The sequence below is a fragment of the Hyperoodon ampullatus genome (assembly GCF_949752795.1).
Source record: "Hyperoodon ampullatus genome assembly, chromosome: 11".
In the NCBI taxonomy this organism is placed as follows: domain Eukaryota; kingdom Metazoa; phylum Chordata; class Mammalia; order Artiodactyla; family Ziphiidae; genus Hyperoodon; species Hyperoodon ampullatus.
In genome coordinates this window covers 41440959-41459273 of record NC_136924.1, presented here as the reverse complement: position 1 = coordinate 41459273, position 18315 = coordinate 41440959, and the positions used below count along the sequence as shown (strand labels likewise).

At 58.5% G+C, this 18315-nt stretch overlaps 1 protein-coding gene across 2 annotated transcripts in view; it reads left to right on the top strand.

Moving 5' to 3' along the window:
• Positions 1–18315, top strand: part of WNT7B (Wnt family member 7B) — a gene marked incomplete at both ends in the record, with an annotated part of 49693 nt that overhangs the window by 19681 nt on the left and 11697 nt on the right. For both annotated transcript variants that reach the window (XM_079715289.1, XM_079715290.1), the window contains one exon: positions 7190–7416. In XM_079715289.1, the coding sequence (XP_079571415.1) occupies positions 7190–7416 (227 nt within the window). The remainder of the gene's footprint in view (positions 1–7189; positions 7417–18315) is intronic.

Sequence of the window (18315 nt, the reverse complement as noted above, 5' to 3'; positions counted from 1 at the left end):
AAGATAGAGAACATTCAGGCCCCCAGCAGAGCAAGCTCCCCCCCGCCCCTCCCCATCAGTGCCTCCCACCTCAGGGTAACTCTCTTCTGACTTCTGACTTCTGCTTGGCCTGGAGCTACTTTTTTTTTTTTTTTAAAGAAGATGTTGGGGGTAGGAGTTTATTAATTAATTTATTTATTTTTGCTGTGTGGGTCTTTGTTTCTGTGCGTGGGCTTTCTCTAGTTGCGGCGAGCGGGGGCCACTCTTCATCACGGCACGTGGGCCTCTCACTATCGCGGCCTCTCTTGTTGCGGAGCACAGGCTCCAGACGCGCAGGCTCAGTACTTGTGGCTCACGGGCCTAGTTGCTCCGCGGGATGTGGGATCCTCCCAGACCAGGGCTCGAACCCGTGTCCCCTGCATTAGCAGGCAGATTCTCAACCACTGCGCCACCAGGGAATCCCCTGCCTGGAGCTTCTTATACGTGGTAGCATCGGTGTTCTCCCGTCTTTCACTCCACGTGGTGTCTGGGGGAGTCATCAGTGTAAGCGGTTTGCATCTGGCTGGGTGAATGTACTGCAGTTTATCTGTCATTCTCCTGGTGATGGACACCTGGGTTGCTGTTCCCAGTTTGAGCTGGTGACCCGCATTCATGTCCTTTGGCAGATGTAAGTGCTTACTTTTCCTGGGTGTATAGACCCTAGTGTGAAATTGCTGGGTCAGAGGGAAGAGCTGGTCCAGGAATGAACCCCTTGGTAGTGGATGCAGTGGCTGATATGAGCACCCACTGGCTTCAGAGTTGCCAGTTTAAGCATCGGTCCCTCTGATAGAAACAGCCCCCCACAAGGGGGCTGGATCCTGGGGGCTCAATGAATGAGGGTCAGTAATGGGGCTCCAGTCTCAGGCTGTGAGGGTTAGTTAATAATGGCCAACGTTGATGACCTCTCACCACAGGCCAGCTACGAAGTGCCATGTACTTCGACTCAAGTATCCCCTCCCGGCAGCTCTGTGATGTATCATGGCTATTATTACTCCCACTTTACAGATGTGGAAAACTGAGGCACAGAGAGGTTAAGAAACTTGCCTGAGGTCTCAGAGCTAGGAAAAGACAGAGCCAGGGTTCCAAACAAGCTGGCCCGCACCAGCACTCATGTTCCTAACCCCTCCCCTCAGAGCTGCCAGGTGGGCAGCCTGGTACCCAGCTAATGATACAGCAAAGCCCCCCCCCGCCCTTGGCCACTTCTCTGCCCATCTGTCACCTGGCAGTGGCCACCTGCCCCTCAGCCCCACTGGAGCCCCCTCGTCCTAGGGGCAGCCCCATCCACTTGGACCTCTCTGGCAGGAGAAAGATCTTCTGATTGTCCAGTGGCAGCGCCCTTCTTGCACAATGCCGGGCTCCAACCCAGCGCCCTCTGGTCTGAGATCAGAGAGCCCTGCCCACAGCCCCCGGGGACGGGGATGAGGTGGGGGCTTCTTGTCTGCAGGGCCTGAAACCCTCCTCCTCCGAGCTCCCTTCATGGGATTGGCCCAGGCCAGGAGTGAGGAAAGTTCCAGACTTTCAGCTTTGCCCACTCCCCCTGGCATCTTGCCTGTGTCCCGAGGCCCCTCCCTGAATAGCGCAGGGAGATGAGCCCAGAGCAGAATTTTCCATGGAAAAAGTCAGCAACTGAAACACGAGCGCCCCGCCTGGCTTCTCTGTGCTCAGGGCCACGCAGAGCCGCCCTGCCAGCCTCTCCTGGGGCACCTGGGCGGGCAGCTGAGGGCGGGCAGCCTCCCAGAGGGTGAGAGCTGGGCCCACCCAGTGGGGCACCTTGCTGAGAGTGCCCATAGCATGTTCTCACCCCAAACTGCAGTTACCCCAGAATGCTGCCTGAGTCCGCCTTCTTGTCTCCTGCAGGGCATCAGTTCTGTAGCGACCGTGTATTTTTACCCCTTCCCCGCTCTGACGGTTTCCTAACGCGCCACTCACATCTGCAGCCCCCTCCCCTCCGGGTGGAAGGAAGAGTGCGGGCAGGTCTTCAGGTGTAGTGAGGCCAGGTCCTGGGGTGAGGCGGGCCAGGCCTGTTCAGGGAGGCCAGTGATCAGACTGTGGGAGAGGGGATGGACGGGGCACTGGACCAGTTGCCGGAGCTCAACCACTAGCACCGGCAGCTGTCCAGAAACCTGCACAAATTAACGAGTGACCTGGAGTATTTTAAACGCGGAGAGGATGTAAGCTGTGTTTTGAGAATGAAGAGTGGGTGTAGTTTCCCACTCCAGGCCGTCTTCTATATTATGCTCCTACTGTGTGCTGTGCTCTGAGACACGGTGCTGTCTCCACCTGAGTTCTGGAAGCAGAGACCTGGCTGTGTGGCCTTGGGCAGGTCCCTTAGCCTCTCTGAGCTCCAGTCCGCACTCCTGTAACATGGGGATGGCAAGGCTCATCTTGCAAAGAGAGGATTGAGACACAGCGGAGTCCTGTGCTGTCCAAGGCGGGTGCTCAGAAGGGGAATATTTAATATCTTTAGGGGAAAAAAATCTCCACATTCTAAGGGAGACAATGTTGAAATCAGTTCTGAATTATCAACCATATCAGATGATTTTTGGTCCTGGTGTACAGTGCCACTCTCCTCTCTGAAGCTTTTGTTTTACCTCTAATCCACACACTGACATCTGGAGGATGGCTGGGGGCTCCCATCCCCCTACTGCATCAGCACCAGTCGCCTGGGAGAAGCATACAGGGTACCAGCCGGGCAAGGCCCCTCTGGTCCCCTTCCACAGATCCCACCTATGGCTGGGGGTGTGGAAGTCCTGTGTACAGAGAGCATTTTTCAAAAATTAATTAATTAATTAATTTTATTTTTGGTTGCGTTGGGTCTTTGTTGCTGCACGCGGGTTTTCTCTACTTGCGGCGAGCGCGGGCTACTCTTCGTTGCGGTGTGCGGGCTTCTCATTGCGGTGGCTTCTCTTGTTGCGGAGCACGGGCTCTAGGCGCCTGGGCTTCAGTAGTTGTGGCGCACGGGCTTAGTTGCTCCGCGGCATGTGTGATCTTCCCGTACCAGGGATCGAGCCCGTGTCCCCTGCATTGGCAGGAGGATTCTTAACCACTGAGCCACCAGGGAAGCCCAGAGAGCATTTTTAAAAATTGTGTTCAAAGTTCATTTAACATAAAATTTGCCACTTCACTTTCACTGTGTTAAAGTATACAATTCCGTGGCATTTCATACATCCTCAGTGTTGTGTAACCATCACCTCTATCTAGTTCCGTAACTGTTCCATCACCCCAGGTGGAAATTCCACACCTAGGAAGCAGTGACTTCTCATTGCCCCTCCCCCAGCCCCTGGCCTACCCTGCTTCTGTCTCTGTGGATTTACCTTTGCTGGACATTTCATAGAAAAGGAATCATACAATATGTGGCCTTTCGTGTCTGGCTTCTTTCACTGAGTATAAAGTTTTTGAGGTTCATCCATGTAGCATGTGTCTGTGCTTCATTCCTTTTTATGGCCAAATAATATTCCATTGTCTGGGTAGACCACATTCTGTTTATCCATTCATCCGTTGATGAACATTTGGGTTATTTCCTCCTTTTGGCTATTGTGACTAGTGCGGCTGTGAACATTTGTGTACAGGTTTTTGTTTGAACGCCTGCCTTCATTCTTTTGAACATACATCTAGGAGTGGAATTGCTGGGTTCTATGATCCTTCCTTTTTGAGGAACTTCCCAGCTGCTGTCTACAGCAGCAGCACCATTTTACATTCTCACCAGCAATGCATAAGGGTCCCAGTTCCCCCGCATCCTTGCCAATGCGTGCTATTTTCTGTTGTTTTGATCATAGCCGTCTTGGTGGGTGTGAGGTATTTCCTCTCTGTGGTTCTGATTTGCATTACCCTAATGATGATTGATGTTTAGAATCTTTTCCCGTGCTCGTTGGCCATTTGTCTCTCCTTGGAGAAAGGCTTAAGTCCTTCACCCATTTTTTTTTTTTTTTAGCTAATTGGGCCTCTCACTGTTGTGGCCTCTCCCGTTGCGGAGCACAGGCTCCGGACGCGCAGGCTCAGCGGCCATGGCTCACGGGCCTAGCCGCTCCGCGGCATGTGGGATCCTCCCGCATCGGGGCACGAACCCGCGTCCCCTGCATCGGCAGGCGGACTCTCAACCACTGCGCCACCAGGGAAGCCCCACACCCATTTTTTAAATGTGGTTGTCTTCTTGTTATTGACTTGCAGGAGCTCTTTTTGACATAATCCCTGAGTATTCATTCATTCGTTCATTCATTCATCCACCCCACACTCATGATCGGCTACATGGGGCAGTCCCCGAGGCCCTAGGGCCGGCTCAGACCTGGCACTGCCCTCGACGTGTTTGCGGGCTGGTGGAGGAGCCGGGGGTGGAAACAACGACCATGAGACCAGGGGTGAGGTTGGTACTCGAGGGACAAGTGTCCACAATGCGTGTCCTTGGTGCCTGGGGAAGAGGGGTTTGAGCTCAGTGGGGCTTGCCCTTGGGCCTGGAAGGGCAGGAGAGTTTGCGAGACAGAAGAAAGGGAGGGAGACCAGCATGCCAGGCAGAGGGACGAGCGCAAGCAGGGGTGGCAGGGTCGTCAGAGGCCAGATCCTAGGAGGCCTCCGATTCTGATCAAAGGAACCCAGGGAGCTGTAGGTGGGCTCTCAGGGACACCATCAGGGTGGGGTGGGGGCAGGTGGGTGCTAGTGGTGGCCTGCCTGGAGGGGGGAGACCAGGGCTGCAATAATCTGTTTCTGCCCCCAGGTGCATCCAGTTAGACCCCATTTGTCTGAACTTCTGCCCCCAGGAGCAAGGGTTCTTATCCTGGGCAGCAGGGCCTTGGCAGCCCAGAGCCTGCTGGAAGAATCCGGGGATGGGGAATGTGCTTTTAGCATCCAGGCTCCGACCCGAGGCCTGGAGGCTGGTGTCCGGCAGGGTTCCCATCCATCTCATTTCCCTGGGTTGGTTTTCTGAGCATCTACAATTACTTTGGGCTGAATTCCCCAGATTCCAGCCCGCTCCCAGCCCCGCCTGCCCAGATGCTCTTCCTTCACACCAGCCTCAGGCGTTGCTGCCCATTGTGCCCGTGGGAGACCCAGGGGGGTCTTGGCCAGATTAGTGGGTGGGGCTGGCGGGCCATGGGGATTGAGTGTCGCTGGGGCGTCCTGGTCGCAGCACATGCTGTGGGCTCAGGCCACACGGGGACTTTCCCAGCTGGCTGTGGGTGCTCGGCTGCCCTGGAAAAACACTGACTCGTTTCTCTCAAGAAAGGGGCTGGCAGGCTGTGGGCAGAAGGAGGGAACTCACCGTGCTAGGAGGCCAGGGCCTGCGCAGCGGCTTTAGGGAGCCCCTCGTGGCCTCCCCACTCCCACCTTTTGCCCCCTGATCTGTTGTTTGGAAGCCAGACTCTGTCTTGAAACCCAGCTGTTGCTGTGGGCCTGTGGAACCCAGCCTGCCTCCTTTCAGCTTGCTGTCCCTTCCCTGGGTGCTTAAAACCAAGCAATTGATGCAGCTTCTGTGGGAAACAGCCTGCCGGTTCCTCAGAAAGCAAAACCAACTACCTCGTGACCCAGCAATTCCACTCCTAGGTACATGCCCCGAAGAATGGAAAATAGGGACTCAAAGAAAACTTGTGTGCACATGTTCAGAGCAGCGTTATTCACAACAGCCAAAAGGTGGAAACAACCCAAATGTCCATCAGTGATGAAGGGATAAACAGAATGTGATCTCGCCATACAATGGAATATTATTTGGCCATAAAAAAGAAGGAAGTTCATGATACAATGAGGATGACCTGTGAGGAGGTTATACTAAGTGAAAGAAGCCAGGCACAAAAGGTCACATGTTGTATGATTCCATCCGTATGAAATGTCCAGAACCAGCAAATCCACAGGCACGGAAAGCAGATTAGTGGCTGCCAGGGGCTAGAGGAGTGACTGCTAAGGGGTAGGGGGTTGCCTTCTGGGGTGGTGACAGTGCCTTGGAACTTGATAGAGGTGGTGGTTGACCAACATTGGGAATGTACTAAATGCCACAGGACTTTAAAATGGTTAACTTTCTGCAATGTGAATTTCACCTCCTTAAACAAATAGACAATCACACTGATGACACCCAGAGGAAGAGAGAAAGAGCTGAGCAAGTGCCCCCAGTTCCTGCAGGGTGCTGGGAGATTAATTACAAGGCACCCTCAGGGGACCACTCTGAGGATACAATGTTGCAATAAAGCACCCTGCCGAGCCCAGCATACAGTAGGTGCTCAATTCACATCAGCTCCTGTTTCCTCCTCTGAGTACACCCAGTCTTCCAGAAACAATAACAACAGTCATCCCCATGTGTGCAGCCTTTCTCCCCTTGGAGAGGGGGAGAAAGGTGTTTTGTTTTTTGGGGGTTTTTTTGCGGTACGCGGGCCTCTCACTGTTGCAGCCTCTCCCGTTGCGGAGCACAGGCTCCAGACGCGCAGGCTCAGAGGCCATGGCTCACGGGCCCAGCCGCTCCGCGGCATGTGGGATCTTCCCGGACCGGGGCACGAACCCGCGTCCCCTGCATCGGCAGGCAGACTCTCAACCACTGTGCCACCAGGGAAGCCCGAGAAAGGTGTCTTATACCCCATGTCATGGGTGTGAAAACTGAGTCTCAGAGAGGCAGAATGTCTCCCCAAGGTCACACACGGGCTGTGGCTGCAGTCAGGACCGGGTGGGCTTGGCTCCCGGCCTGCCCAGCCTACTTAGCAGCCTGCCGGTCCAGGCACCCTGGGGTGGAGGGAGCTGGGGGTCTACAAGTGATGGGAAAGCCTCAGTTGTCTGGGAGTTGGGGTCTGCTGCTTGGGGGCAGCTATGGACAGTTGCAAGTTGCTGGCTGTCAAATCCACGAAGGGTCTGTGTGTCTGACTCGGAGGCACAGAGAGGCGTGGTTCTTGTATTCCACGGGACTGTTGATTCATGGAACTTGTGATCCCGTGGTTCTTGCGATCCCGTTCCTGCAAATTCGAGGCTGAGGGGGCACGGGTGTGTGTGCCTTTTCAAGCTGGAATCCTGTGTGCAGGTCAGTGGAACATGGTCCTTGAGGGCAGGGCTCTGTGCTTTGTTCCCTGGCGGGCAGAGCTTGGCACGAGGTGGGCTCCTGGAGCACGTCCGCTGGCCGAGGGACCGAGCGGGGAGAGTGGCAGGCACGGGGGGGTGGGAGCCTGCCAAGGTGTCTCACCTGCTCGGCATCCTCTCCCCCCTGCAGAGCGCTGTCGTCCGTCGTGGCCCTGGGAGCCAACATCATCTGCAACAAGATCCCTGGCTTGGCCCCGCGGCAGCGTGCCATCTGCCAGAGCCGGCCCGATGCCATCATCGTGATTGGGGAGGGGGCGCAGATGGGCATCAACGAGTGCCAGTACCAGTTCCGCTTCGGACGCTGGAACTGCTCCGCCCTCGGCGAGAAGACTGTCTTCGGGCAGGAGCTCCGAGTAGGTAAGGGCGCCTCCGGGCTTGCGGGGACCCCGCCTTTGGGGCTTTGGGTGCCTGGGGGCCAGGCCACCCGCCCACCCACTGAAGGCCAGGCCAGGTGGCCCACGCTCGCTTTTCTACACCCTCTGGCTGATTTCTTTGCTGTAACAGCACTTCTCTGGGTCTGGCCTGCTGGAGGCCCAGGACCCCAGGGAGACCCGGACCCGGACCTGGCCTGGCCCTCTGGGACACTGCTGCGTCTGGAACGAGGGAGGTGTCGACAGGAGCCAGCCCGTGTGAATGGACGGGGGCCCTTGCTCTGGGCTGTCAGGCTGGGGGACACCGTCCCGTGTGGATGTGAGCGGGCAGGCTGGTGGCGCAGCGGTTAGAGGCACGCCGTGCTGATGCACGGCAGCTGGGTGGCCCTAGGCACGAGGCTTTGTCTCTCCATGTCTCTGCGTCTGTATCTGGAAATGGGGTACCAGTAGTGGTTCCTGCATGGGGTGGTTGGGGGGCTTGATGTGAAAGGCGCCCGGCCCACAGGAAGAGCTGTATGACTGTAGCTGGGAATCGGAGAGTGGAAGGGACTCTGGCCAGAGGGAACAGCAGGGTGCGGCAGTGTGACAGGTGGGGGCAGGGAGGAGTCCGGCTGGAGGGAGGGCAGGGTTGGGGGGTTGTGCAGGGGGAGTTGGGACGGGGGAGAGGGGTGGCCTCCGATTCCGTGGGCAGTGGCACATCCAGATTTCTGCGGGCGAGCCCCGCTGCGCTTTGCACAGTCCCTGGGCCACACGCCCCGCTCCCTGTCCTCACGGCCCCGGGGGGAGGCTCCCGTGTGCCCATTTTACAGGGAAGGAGACTGAGGAGTGAAAGGGAGAAGTGGGACTTGTGGAGCCTGACCTGATTGGAGCCGCTGTGTGACCTTGGGTCTGGCCCTCGGGGCTTCGGGGCCTCAGTGTCCTCGTTTGTAACCTGAGCTCTGAGCAAGCAGGCCCTTGTCTGGGTCCCCAGTGCCTCTCCCAGTGCCTGTGTGCAGTAGGTACTTAATAAACAGCTGTTGAAGGAGTGAGGGTGGGGATGGTGAGACGACCTGCCACCCCCCGCCAGGCCATTGTGAGGGTCAGAGGGCAGGGACTGATAAGGGGACACAGTGCTGGGCATGCCCTGTTATCCCAGACCCCAGCCTGCGGGCACAGGTGAGCCTCCAAACGTGTGATTACAACAGGTCCTTCCATTCCCAGAGGGCCAAGGAGCCTGGGCCTTTCAAGCGGAGTCACAGCTGGCAGGACTGAGGCCAGAGCTGAGCTCTGCAGGGCTTGGAACACCTGCGTGGGGCTGGAGGAGGCACAGGGGAAAGCCCCCAGGGGTTCCTTTGCAATGAGCAGCCTGTGGGTGGCACCTGGCACGGAGGGTGGCACCGCCCCCTCCCGAGGGCCGCACCACCCAAGTGCAGCTTCCTCCCTCCGGGTGCCATTGGAGAGGGTGGGACTGCCTGCCCCGTCCCCCGCAGTTGGGAGGGCATGGGCACCGGTGCCCGCTTCATGCCAGGTGCCCACCTGCCTGCCTGGAACCCCCCTTCCCACCCACCCCCACCCCCCAGGACCCTGGGCTTCGATGAAGCTGTCACCATCCCCACTGCACAGCTGAGGATACTGAGGCCAGGGGAGTTGTGTGGTGGCCAGTGGCCACACGGGGGAGCTGGGTTCAGGTCCCCTTTCTGGTAGCCCTCCCTGCCTCCCTGTACAAAGGGGGATGGGCAGTGGACATGGTCCTGTGGGCTGAGGACAGGTGGGAACTTGCCCTTCATTTAGGACCTCAAGACATAGGCGGTGAGGGAGACCTGGCCACTCTGATCCTCTCCTCAGGGTCAGGCCCCCGGCGGGGAGTTCACCAATAGTACCAATAGTAAATGTCGGGCTCCTATGCACCCTCCAAAGCCCAGAGGATTGGTGTTGGCCCCCCTACCAGCGACCGGCCCCCGCATAGGGGACCCACATCACTTTCCCGGAGAGCAGCCCCTGGTGCTGTAAGGATCGCGGCTTACAGCTCACAGCTGTTCCTTCTTGGAGTCTAGCCCTCTGCTCACAGAGAGGGGTGCCTACAGCCAAGGACGGGCTGATGCAGAGGGTATAAAGTCCCCTTGTGCAGGTGGGGCTGTTCTGTGACATTCTTCACGCCCTGAGCTCCCCTTGGGATCAGGCATCTCAGGCTCTGCTTCTAGGGAGCCCACCTAGCACACCCCCTCTCACTTTCACAAGCATTTCAGAGGCAGAGTTTCTGGCAGAGATGTCCACACCCACTGTCCCCGTTCCTCATTTTCTCACTCCAGTCACCCCTGTCCCGCCCATTAGTGACCTTGGTGTGGCTGACTGACCCTCTTCCTTAGCTGGGCCCAGCTCACCTGGGCTTCCTCTAGCCTCTGGTTGCTCCTTCCCAGCCCCACCCCAATCAGCTCTCCCCCGGCGTCAAGACCAGCACGGCTGCCCCCTGTGGACCACTCGGCGCGGCTGACCCATGGGAGCCTCTGGTCAACACGCTCAGCATCTTGGCTGCTGAAATCTCCATCCTCAACCTCCCCTGCTGGCCTGACCACCCAGTCGTTCAGCAGAAACCTTGGGTTGTCCCCTCTGTCCATCCCCCCACTCTGCCCCATGGCCACCGCGGGCCCTCCTCTGGCAGCTGTCAGTTCCTGCCTCTGCCTCCTTCCCAGCCCCGTCCATGCCATGTCACTCCCTTCCTCCAAAACCTATAGTAGCTCCCTGTTGCCCAGGATAAAGTTAGCTTCCTAGCTTGGAGTCTGAGTAGCCCCTGCCTCCCTCCAGCCCTTCTCGAAACTAGAGCTTTAGCCATCGCTGACTTCCTTCTCTTCCCCTAGCCTGCTGGGCCCCTTCCCTCCTGCAGCTTCTCACCCTGGGAGGCCCTTCCCCTCTGCCTGCTTATTCACATCTGATTTCCCCACTGGCCAGCAACGCCTTTTTTCACCCCTCCTGGCCCTTCCTCATCCACAGGGGGGCTGAAGTCACGCCCTGGCGCTTCATTCTCCCGGGTCTGTCAGCCCCGGACCAGCTCAGCACCTGCCTAAGGTTCCCTCTGCTCTCTGCCCCTGGGGGGTGGGCTTTCTAACACCCAGGCTGTCTCCCGACCAGCCTGAAGCCCTCCCTGGCTCCTCGCTGCCCTCTGAGGAAGGCCCAGCTCTCAGCCAGGAGGGCCCTGGCTGCAGGCTGGGCTGGGCTGAGCCCTGCAGGCAGCAGAAGCCCCTCTGTGTGCTGCCATGGTGGTCTGAGCAGGCCCCTTGCTCCGCCCAGGGCTCAGCTCCTGGGACTCACAAGCAGGAAGTCGGGCTGAGCAGTGAGGCCAGCCCATGTAAGAGGCATGCAGGTGCCCCGGGCACGGGATCGGAGCCGGGCCATGGGCTGGCAGGCAGCCACTCCAGCGGTGCCAATTAATGATTGGCCCTGAGAGGGGGGATGGCCTGGGTGGGTGGGACAGGCCCCCTTCAGGCCCTGCCTGTGACCTTGGGCCACGCCTAAATCTTGAGAGCTGAAGGCAAACCCTTTAAAGGCGCAAATCAACGCCTGTGCAAAGGTCCAACTCCTTTTCCAGCACCTGGTGCTGTTGCTTGTATGCTTCCAGGGATGGGGAGCTTACTACTCCACATAAGATAGATCTTTCTTAGGATGATCCTGCACCGGCTTTGTCCTGGGACCCTCTGGGGGCCAGTTACTGTGCTTCCTCTGGGGAGTTGAGGCCCACCCTAATCCTCCTTTCACCAATGAGGTCTCCCCTCACACAGGGCAGCCTCCACCCTCTGGCCACCGGAGCCCACCCAAGCCTATTTCCTCCCCTACAGAGCGAGGCTGGGCCACCCTGGCCCCTCCTACCCATCTCTCCTGTTACCTGGAAATGAGCTTGTGGGGGTGGGGTGCGTGAATGTGTCCCCAGCTCAGCTGTCTTCTTCCATGGGGTGCGGGAGGAGGAGGCGGAAAGCATGAGAGTCAGGGGTGAACCTCGTATTCCAGGGACACCTGTTAGAAACTGAGGGTCCCCAGGGATCCCGAGCAAGGCAGGGCATTTCTAACAGGCGCCATAACGGAATGAGGACTGTTGTCGAGGGCTTCCTTGATGGGGTGACGTGTCCGTTGAGACCCGAGGGAGGATCAGAGTGACCCAGACCAGCCTGAAGGTGAGAGCAGGGAAGGGGGCTCCAGGTGGAGGGAACAGCATGTGCCAAAGCCCAGAGGCCAGAAAGTGGATGGTATTTTCCAGGAACTGTGGGAGCGTCCGGAGCCAATGGGAAGCTGGGTAGGCCCGGAGGCGGCAGGAGGGGTCACAGCTGGAGGGCTATGGGCTGAGGTGTGAGTGCTGTGAAGGCCAGGAAGGCACAGACGGGTCTGAGCAGAGAGGGGCTTCTGCCGCCCACTGCCCCCTCTCTGCCTGAGCCCAGCCCATTGGGACCCGCTGTCACGGGGCATGGGGGCTACAGCTGCGTGCACTCGGGCCCCCGCCCACCCCGAGCTGCCATGGAACACTGAGCCCCGCCCATCACGTGCCGCTCGGACATGACCAGGCATAGGGGCCACCCCTAATCCTGCCTCACGTGGCACCCGTTTGTTTTGTGGGTGAGATTTGCGTTAGGAGCAAGCCCTGAACCTCCTGGCTGCCTGCAGGAGGGGCTCAGCAGAGGCCATCAGTTTCTGGACAATCTGAGTGAGCAGAGTGACCTACCTCTGAGTGTCTGAAAGGCGAGGGTCTGGGGGCTTCCAAGTCGGCCACTGGCCGAGGCCTTGGAGGAGAAAGGGCACTCCCAGGCCCCGTGCACCTACTGCATGCCCGGCCCCCTGCCCGGGGCTTGCACACCAGGCTCAGGGAGGTCCGACATGAGTCCCCAGGAGGGACGAAGGCTGCACTGTCCACTCTGGGGGCACAGGCCACCACGGGCAGGAGAGCACTTGAAATGTGGTGCGTGCGAGCTGCGATGTGCCGTTGAGTGTAAGATACATGCCAGGTTTCAAAGACTTGGAGAGAAAAAAAGCAAGTAATGATCTTTTCACATTAAGGTGTAGAAATGGTAATATTTGGATATGTTGGCTAAATAAAATATGTTACCAAATTTAAGTTCACCTAATTATCTTCACTTTCCTTTATGTGGCAACTAGAAAAGTTAAAATGACCTGAGTGGCTTGTGTGAGACTTCTGTTGGTGGCACTGCTCTCAGAGGGGTCAGGAGTTGCCCGGAGTCACCCTGGTCAGGGGCAGAGCGGACATTTGAACCCAGGTCTGACTGTCTTCTCCCAGGACGCCGTCCTCCAGCTCGGCTGAGGGCAGAGGGTCACTGACCATCTGCTTCCTGGGGCAGCACGGGGGCATGAGGGTGGCTCCCTTTGGCAGCCCCTGTAACTGCTCAGCCTGCAAGCACTGAGTGCCTGCTGTCTGTCAGGCCAGGGGCAGGGCGCTGGCAGTGGAGTGAAGGCCACCCAGCCCTGCCCTCGGAGCCTTGCACCCAGGATGCCCTGGGTGAGCCGATGGGGCTGGACTGGGAGGCCTGCCTGGGCCCCCGGCCTTGCATGGGGCACACCCTCTCGGCCCACAGGCCCCAGCTCTGAGGGACACAGAGCTTCGTCCTGTCTGTCCTGGTCACTCCCTACCCCCACCCCCATCCCGGGGGCCCAGCCTGAGGCAGCAGAACAGACATTGTCCAGGCTCGAGGCTCGGGGTCCCGGCAGCCAGGACACTAGGGAGAATTGGGGCCTCGAATGTCAGAATCAGAAAGACTTTCCCAGAGGCAGGGCTCCCCAAGCCCACTCCTGGTTCAGGGTGTGATGAGCCTTGGTCTCTCCAGGTGGCCCTGGCTCTGGGCCCCTGCATTGGAGGCCAGCTTGTTCCCGGGAGCAGTGGTTCCTGAGACGACCAGGCTCTGGACCGGCAAGAGGTGAGCAGCTGGGGGCTTAGGCTGGGCGGTGGTTGATCCTTTCCACGTGACTCCTCTAGGTCCGCCTGGAGCTCATCCAGGATGGGAATTTTCCACCTTCACTGGCAGGGCCCGGACAGACAGGACAGGCTGTGGGGGGCGGATGGGGTCTGGGAGGGGAGAGGGCGCTGCCGCGGTCCCACCGTGTGACCCTGGGCACGGCCTCCCATTCTCCGGGCCCCCGTCTACCCACCCACACCAGGGCTGAGGCTGGGGCCCTGACGCCACTAGGACTTGGGGGGGCGTCTCTCCTCAGAATAGGGGCAGGAAGGCCCTCTGCTTCCTTGGCACACACATCTGCCCAGGGCTCCACGGACAAAGGGTCCAGGATGCCGGGCTCTGGTCCACCGAGCAGGACACAGATCCCAGGTGGGCGGGCCTCCACCCCCGGCCTCCAAGGGCAAGGCCTGGCCCAGACCTCAGTCTGTCTCCAGCTGGGACCCCTCCTGCCGCCACTGTGGGAGCACCATTCCTCCCAAGGCCGCTGCGGCCGGGCCCTTGCACAAACATCACTCGCTCCTGGTTCCCCTCTCTGCACAGCATAGATGGGGAGACTGAGGCCCACAGAAGCCTGTCTTGGCCAAGGTCACACGCCTGTGAGAACTAGAGATCTGAACCCATGGGTCAGCCCTGTGCCCCGGTGGGGGTCCAGGTGCCGGCTGGTGGGGACAGGGGGCAGCTGCGGGGGGGGGCAGGGAAGGGGCTCTGGTTCCATCGCGTCCCCCCTCACAGGCAGTGGCTGATTTTGCCGCAGGCCCGAAGAAGGAAGGAGTGGTCTGAGGCAGGCTGCCTGGGGCTGGCCTCCCTAAGGAGAGAGGCTGCAGAAGAGGCCTTGCCAGCCTCCCCAGAGCCATGGGGCAGGGGTGGAAGCTCCTGGAAGGCCAGCCCAGCTGGGGACGCAGACCCCTGGGCCCTGGCTGCCCCTCGCCGCATGGCCCTGGGCCAGGCCCCCCGGGCCCAGCCGGAGCACGACCCCCCTGAAGGGCCGCTGTGGCTGTGAGGGCCCCGCTGGGTCAGAACAAAGGCCGCGGGCGCGGGTGTGCCGGCGTGTTCGGACCTGGCACGACTGTTTCTACTCCTCTGTTTATGACAACGGCAGGGAAGAGCTTAGCGTGGAGACACTGACTCAGCCGGGGACGAGCCGGGGCGGCGGCTGGGACGGGGCCGGAGAGAGCCAGGGGGACAGAGAGCAACAGAGGGACGTAGAGAGAGAGGCAGAAACTGAGAGGGAAGGACAGAGACCTACAGCAAAAGGGACACAGAGAGGGCAGCACACACACACATACACAGGCACACGCACCTGCACGCACACAGCGCCAGTGCAGGCCTTCGCCTGTCCCAGGCCCAGGGTCCAGGCCGCTCTGCGATGGGTGATCCACGCGGCGCTGGACCCCGCGAGGTGGGTGACGTTATCACCTCCCTTTAGCAGGTACAGAAACAGGCACAGGGGTGCAAGGCAGCCTCTCCGGCAGGCACTCAGCAGAGCGTGGATCACGCCCCGGTGGTGGTCCAGGCCAGGCCCCCCACACTGCCAGAATCCTAGGTCAGGATGGCAGGGGGCCTGGTGGGGCAGGCCCTCTGGGCTTCTGACCCTTCAAGTGCACAAATGGGGATTTGGGGCCTGGTGGGCCTAGAGGCATCTCTGGGCTCCCCTGCCTCCCCCCTCCCATGGCCTCTCCACCTCGCCCGTGTGTGCTGGGATGCAGCTCAGGCAGGGGGTGTGTGTCCAGGCCCCATGACTGAGCCAAGGCTGGGACACGGGCACTGCGCTGCCCCGCTGGGGGACCGCAGCAGCTGCTGGTGTGGCCTAGGGTGTCTCCTGGCCTCCCTGGCCTCCATCTCTCCACCTGTAAACTGTGGGCAGGGGGAGGTATTCTCCCACCCCTTCTAAGCTCCTGGGAGCCTGAGGGCTGAATGGGGTGGTGGTGGGGGGTCTCAGAGGAGCGGGGGAGCTCACCAGCTGGCACTGTCCCACTGGCCAGGCCAAGGACTCGGGAAGCCCACCCTGTCCCATGTCCAATGTCGGTCACAGCAGCACCCTCCAGGGGCTTTCCATGTTCGTAGAATAAAATCTAATATCGTCCCCACAGGCTCCCAAAGTCACCATGGAGTGGCTGTCTCTCCTGCATCAAACCACACACGCGTGGCTCATTCCCTCCCCGTGACCTTAGCCTCGCTGTTCCCTCTGCCTGAACACTGTTCCCTGCGCCTTTGCATGGCTCATTCCTCTTGTCATTTAGGACTCACCTTCGGCATCCTTCTCGAGAGGGTCCCACACTGGTCAACCTCCACCCAAGTCCCTCCCTACAGCCGCCCGTCCTGCTGTCCTGTCCGTGGTTCTGACTGAGGCCCTCTGCCTGCCCTCCCTGTGAACCCCTCCCAAGCCCACTAGTCCCCTGGGCTGTGATGTGTTAGTCTTGTCCCGCTGTATGCTTGGCCGTGGGCTTGGGGATGGGTAGGGGCTGAGGGCCTCCTCCCTGGGGCCCTGGGGTTGGCCAGGAGGGCAGGCCATGCTTGGTGCTGGGCTGGTAGCAGAGGAGTGAGGGAGGGAAGGGTGAGAGATGGAGTAGGGTGCCCGGGCGTGACACAAGCAAGCCTGGGCCTCAGGCCTGCTCAGTGAGGGGGGAGACAGACTGTATGCTTTCCCTGTTCTGGTGGGTGTGGGGGGAGTGGTCTGAGCATGGCCTCTGGGATCCTGGGTCAGATCCCAGCTCTGTGGTCAGCCTGCCATGAGACCTTGGGCCAGTCACCCGCCTCTTTTGAGCCAAGCATCCTCACTGTGAGGTGGGGGCCCTGTGAGGGTTTAAATCGAGTAGGACAGGTTGTATGCAATCCCCTAAAACCATCAGAGGCTGTATATTTTTAGAACAGCTTTATTGAGATGTAACTCATATACAGTCCAATTCAAGCATTTAAAGTGTACTATTCACTGGATTTTAGTGTAGTCATAGGTTGTGCAGCCATCACCATAGTCAATTTTAGAACATTTTCATCACTCCAGAAAGAAACCCTTAGCGATCATCCTCCAATCCCCCTTGACCTTGGCATCACTTATCTGCTTTCTATCTATGTGGATTTACCTATTCTGGACATTTCATATCAATGGAATCATACACCATGTGGCTTTTGTGTCTGGCATCTTTCACTGAGCATGATGTTTTCAAGGTTCATCCATGTTGTAGCCTGTGTCAGTGCTTCATTCCTTTATATGGCTGAATAGTGTTTCATTGTGTGGAGAGACCACAATTCTTTATCCATCCATCCGCTGATGGACATTTGGGTTGTTTCCTCCTTTTGGCTATCGTGAATCATGCTGCTATGAGTATTTACATACAAGTTGTCATGTGGACACGTGTTCATTTCTCTTGGGTACATAGCTAGGAGAGGAATTGCTGGGTTAAATATTAATAGTAACTCTGTATTTAACATTTTGAGGAACCTCCAAATGGTTTCCAGAGCGGCTGCACCATTTTCCATTCCCACCAGCAGTCCATGAAGGTTCTGATTTCTCCACGTCCTCGTCAGCACTTGTTAGTGTCTCTCTTTTTATTTTAGCCATCCTAGTGGGTGTGAAGTGCTGTCTCATCGTGGCTTTGATCTGCATTTCCTTGATGGCTAATGACGTTGAGCATCTTTTTTTGTGCTTAGTGGACATTTTTATACCTTCTTTGGAGAAATGTCTATTCGGATCCTTTGCCCATTTTAAACTGGGTTGTTTGCCTTTTTATTACTGAATTGTAGAAAAATGCTGTGTTTTTTCAAAGAGGGGCAAGTAGAGGTTGGCAGAGAGGGTTTGACAGATCTGAGTTGTGTTAGCCACGAGCACAGGAACACACACAGGAGCACACACTTGCTCACACTTGTAGGAACTGCATTTGTGCAAACGTTAAGTCCAGGCATATGCCCAGGGACACGGGCATGGGGACACATGCAGAGGTACACACGCATGGATGCCTAAACCTGTGTACACCCACGGAGAGCCCATGTGTGATGTGTCCCACACGTGTGGGCATGAAGCTCAGGTCAGCGACCCTCTGTGTGCTGGGGCCAGGCCTGCCCTCCCAGGACCACGCGTGGGTCCTCTGACATGGTGACTTGGCCATATCAGAGCAGTTATCCTTATTTTGCAAAGTGGGGACATCGAGACATAGAAAGGCCCCTTGATTGGTCCAAGGTCACCCAACTGGCCAATTTTAGGGTCTGGACTTGAACTCGAGGTCTCAGACTCTGAGCCCCTTCTCTAGGGCTTTGACCTCGCCTCAGTCATTCCGGAATGTCATGTCTGGGCTCCCCCACTTCCTGACCCACTGTGTGACTTTGGGCAGCATGCTGCCCCTCTCTGGGCCTCAGACACCTTGTCTGAGGAGTAGCACTGAGTAGCACTGGATGGTCCCTGAGGCCCTCCGAGCCTCTAGGTTCCAGATCCCCAGCTCCCCTTCTCAGAGGGATCCAAGTGCCTTTCTCACCTTGCCTCCCCAGGCCTGCAGTTAATCAGGTCATTATGAGCTCAATTAGGGCTTTTTGTGGCTTTCTAAAGATAGTGTGCCAGGCCCCTAGGGATTCTAGGAAGTGGCCGGTGGCTTTGAGTGGACACTGAGGAGGGTGTGTGTGCCTGGGGCCTGGGGAGGGCGGGCACAGCCCCCAGCTCTGCCCTGGGAGGGTGAGGGGACCTCTGTTCTGCCCAGGCCCCCGCATGACCCAGGAGCCACATTTGTCCCCTCCAGTAACTGCTCACAAAGATCTGCCTGGTCCCCAGCGTCCTCATCGGGGTCAGGGTGAGGGGACAGCTGGGTGGGCTAGGCCCTACTGACCCAGGAAGACCCTCTTTCCCTGGGAGTCAGGTCTGGCAGGCACGGAGCGGGGCAGTGGGGGCGTGGTTAAGCTTGAATAACCACGAGCAGAGAGAGAGCAGAGCTGGCTGGCCCCTGAGTGGCCAGCGCCTCAGTTTACCCGTGGGG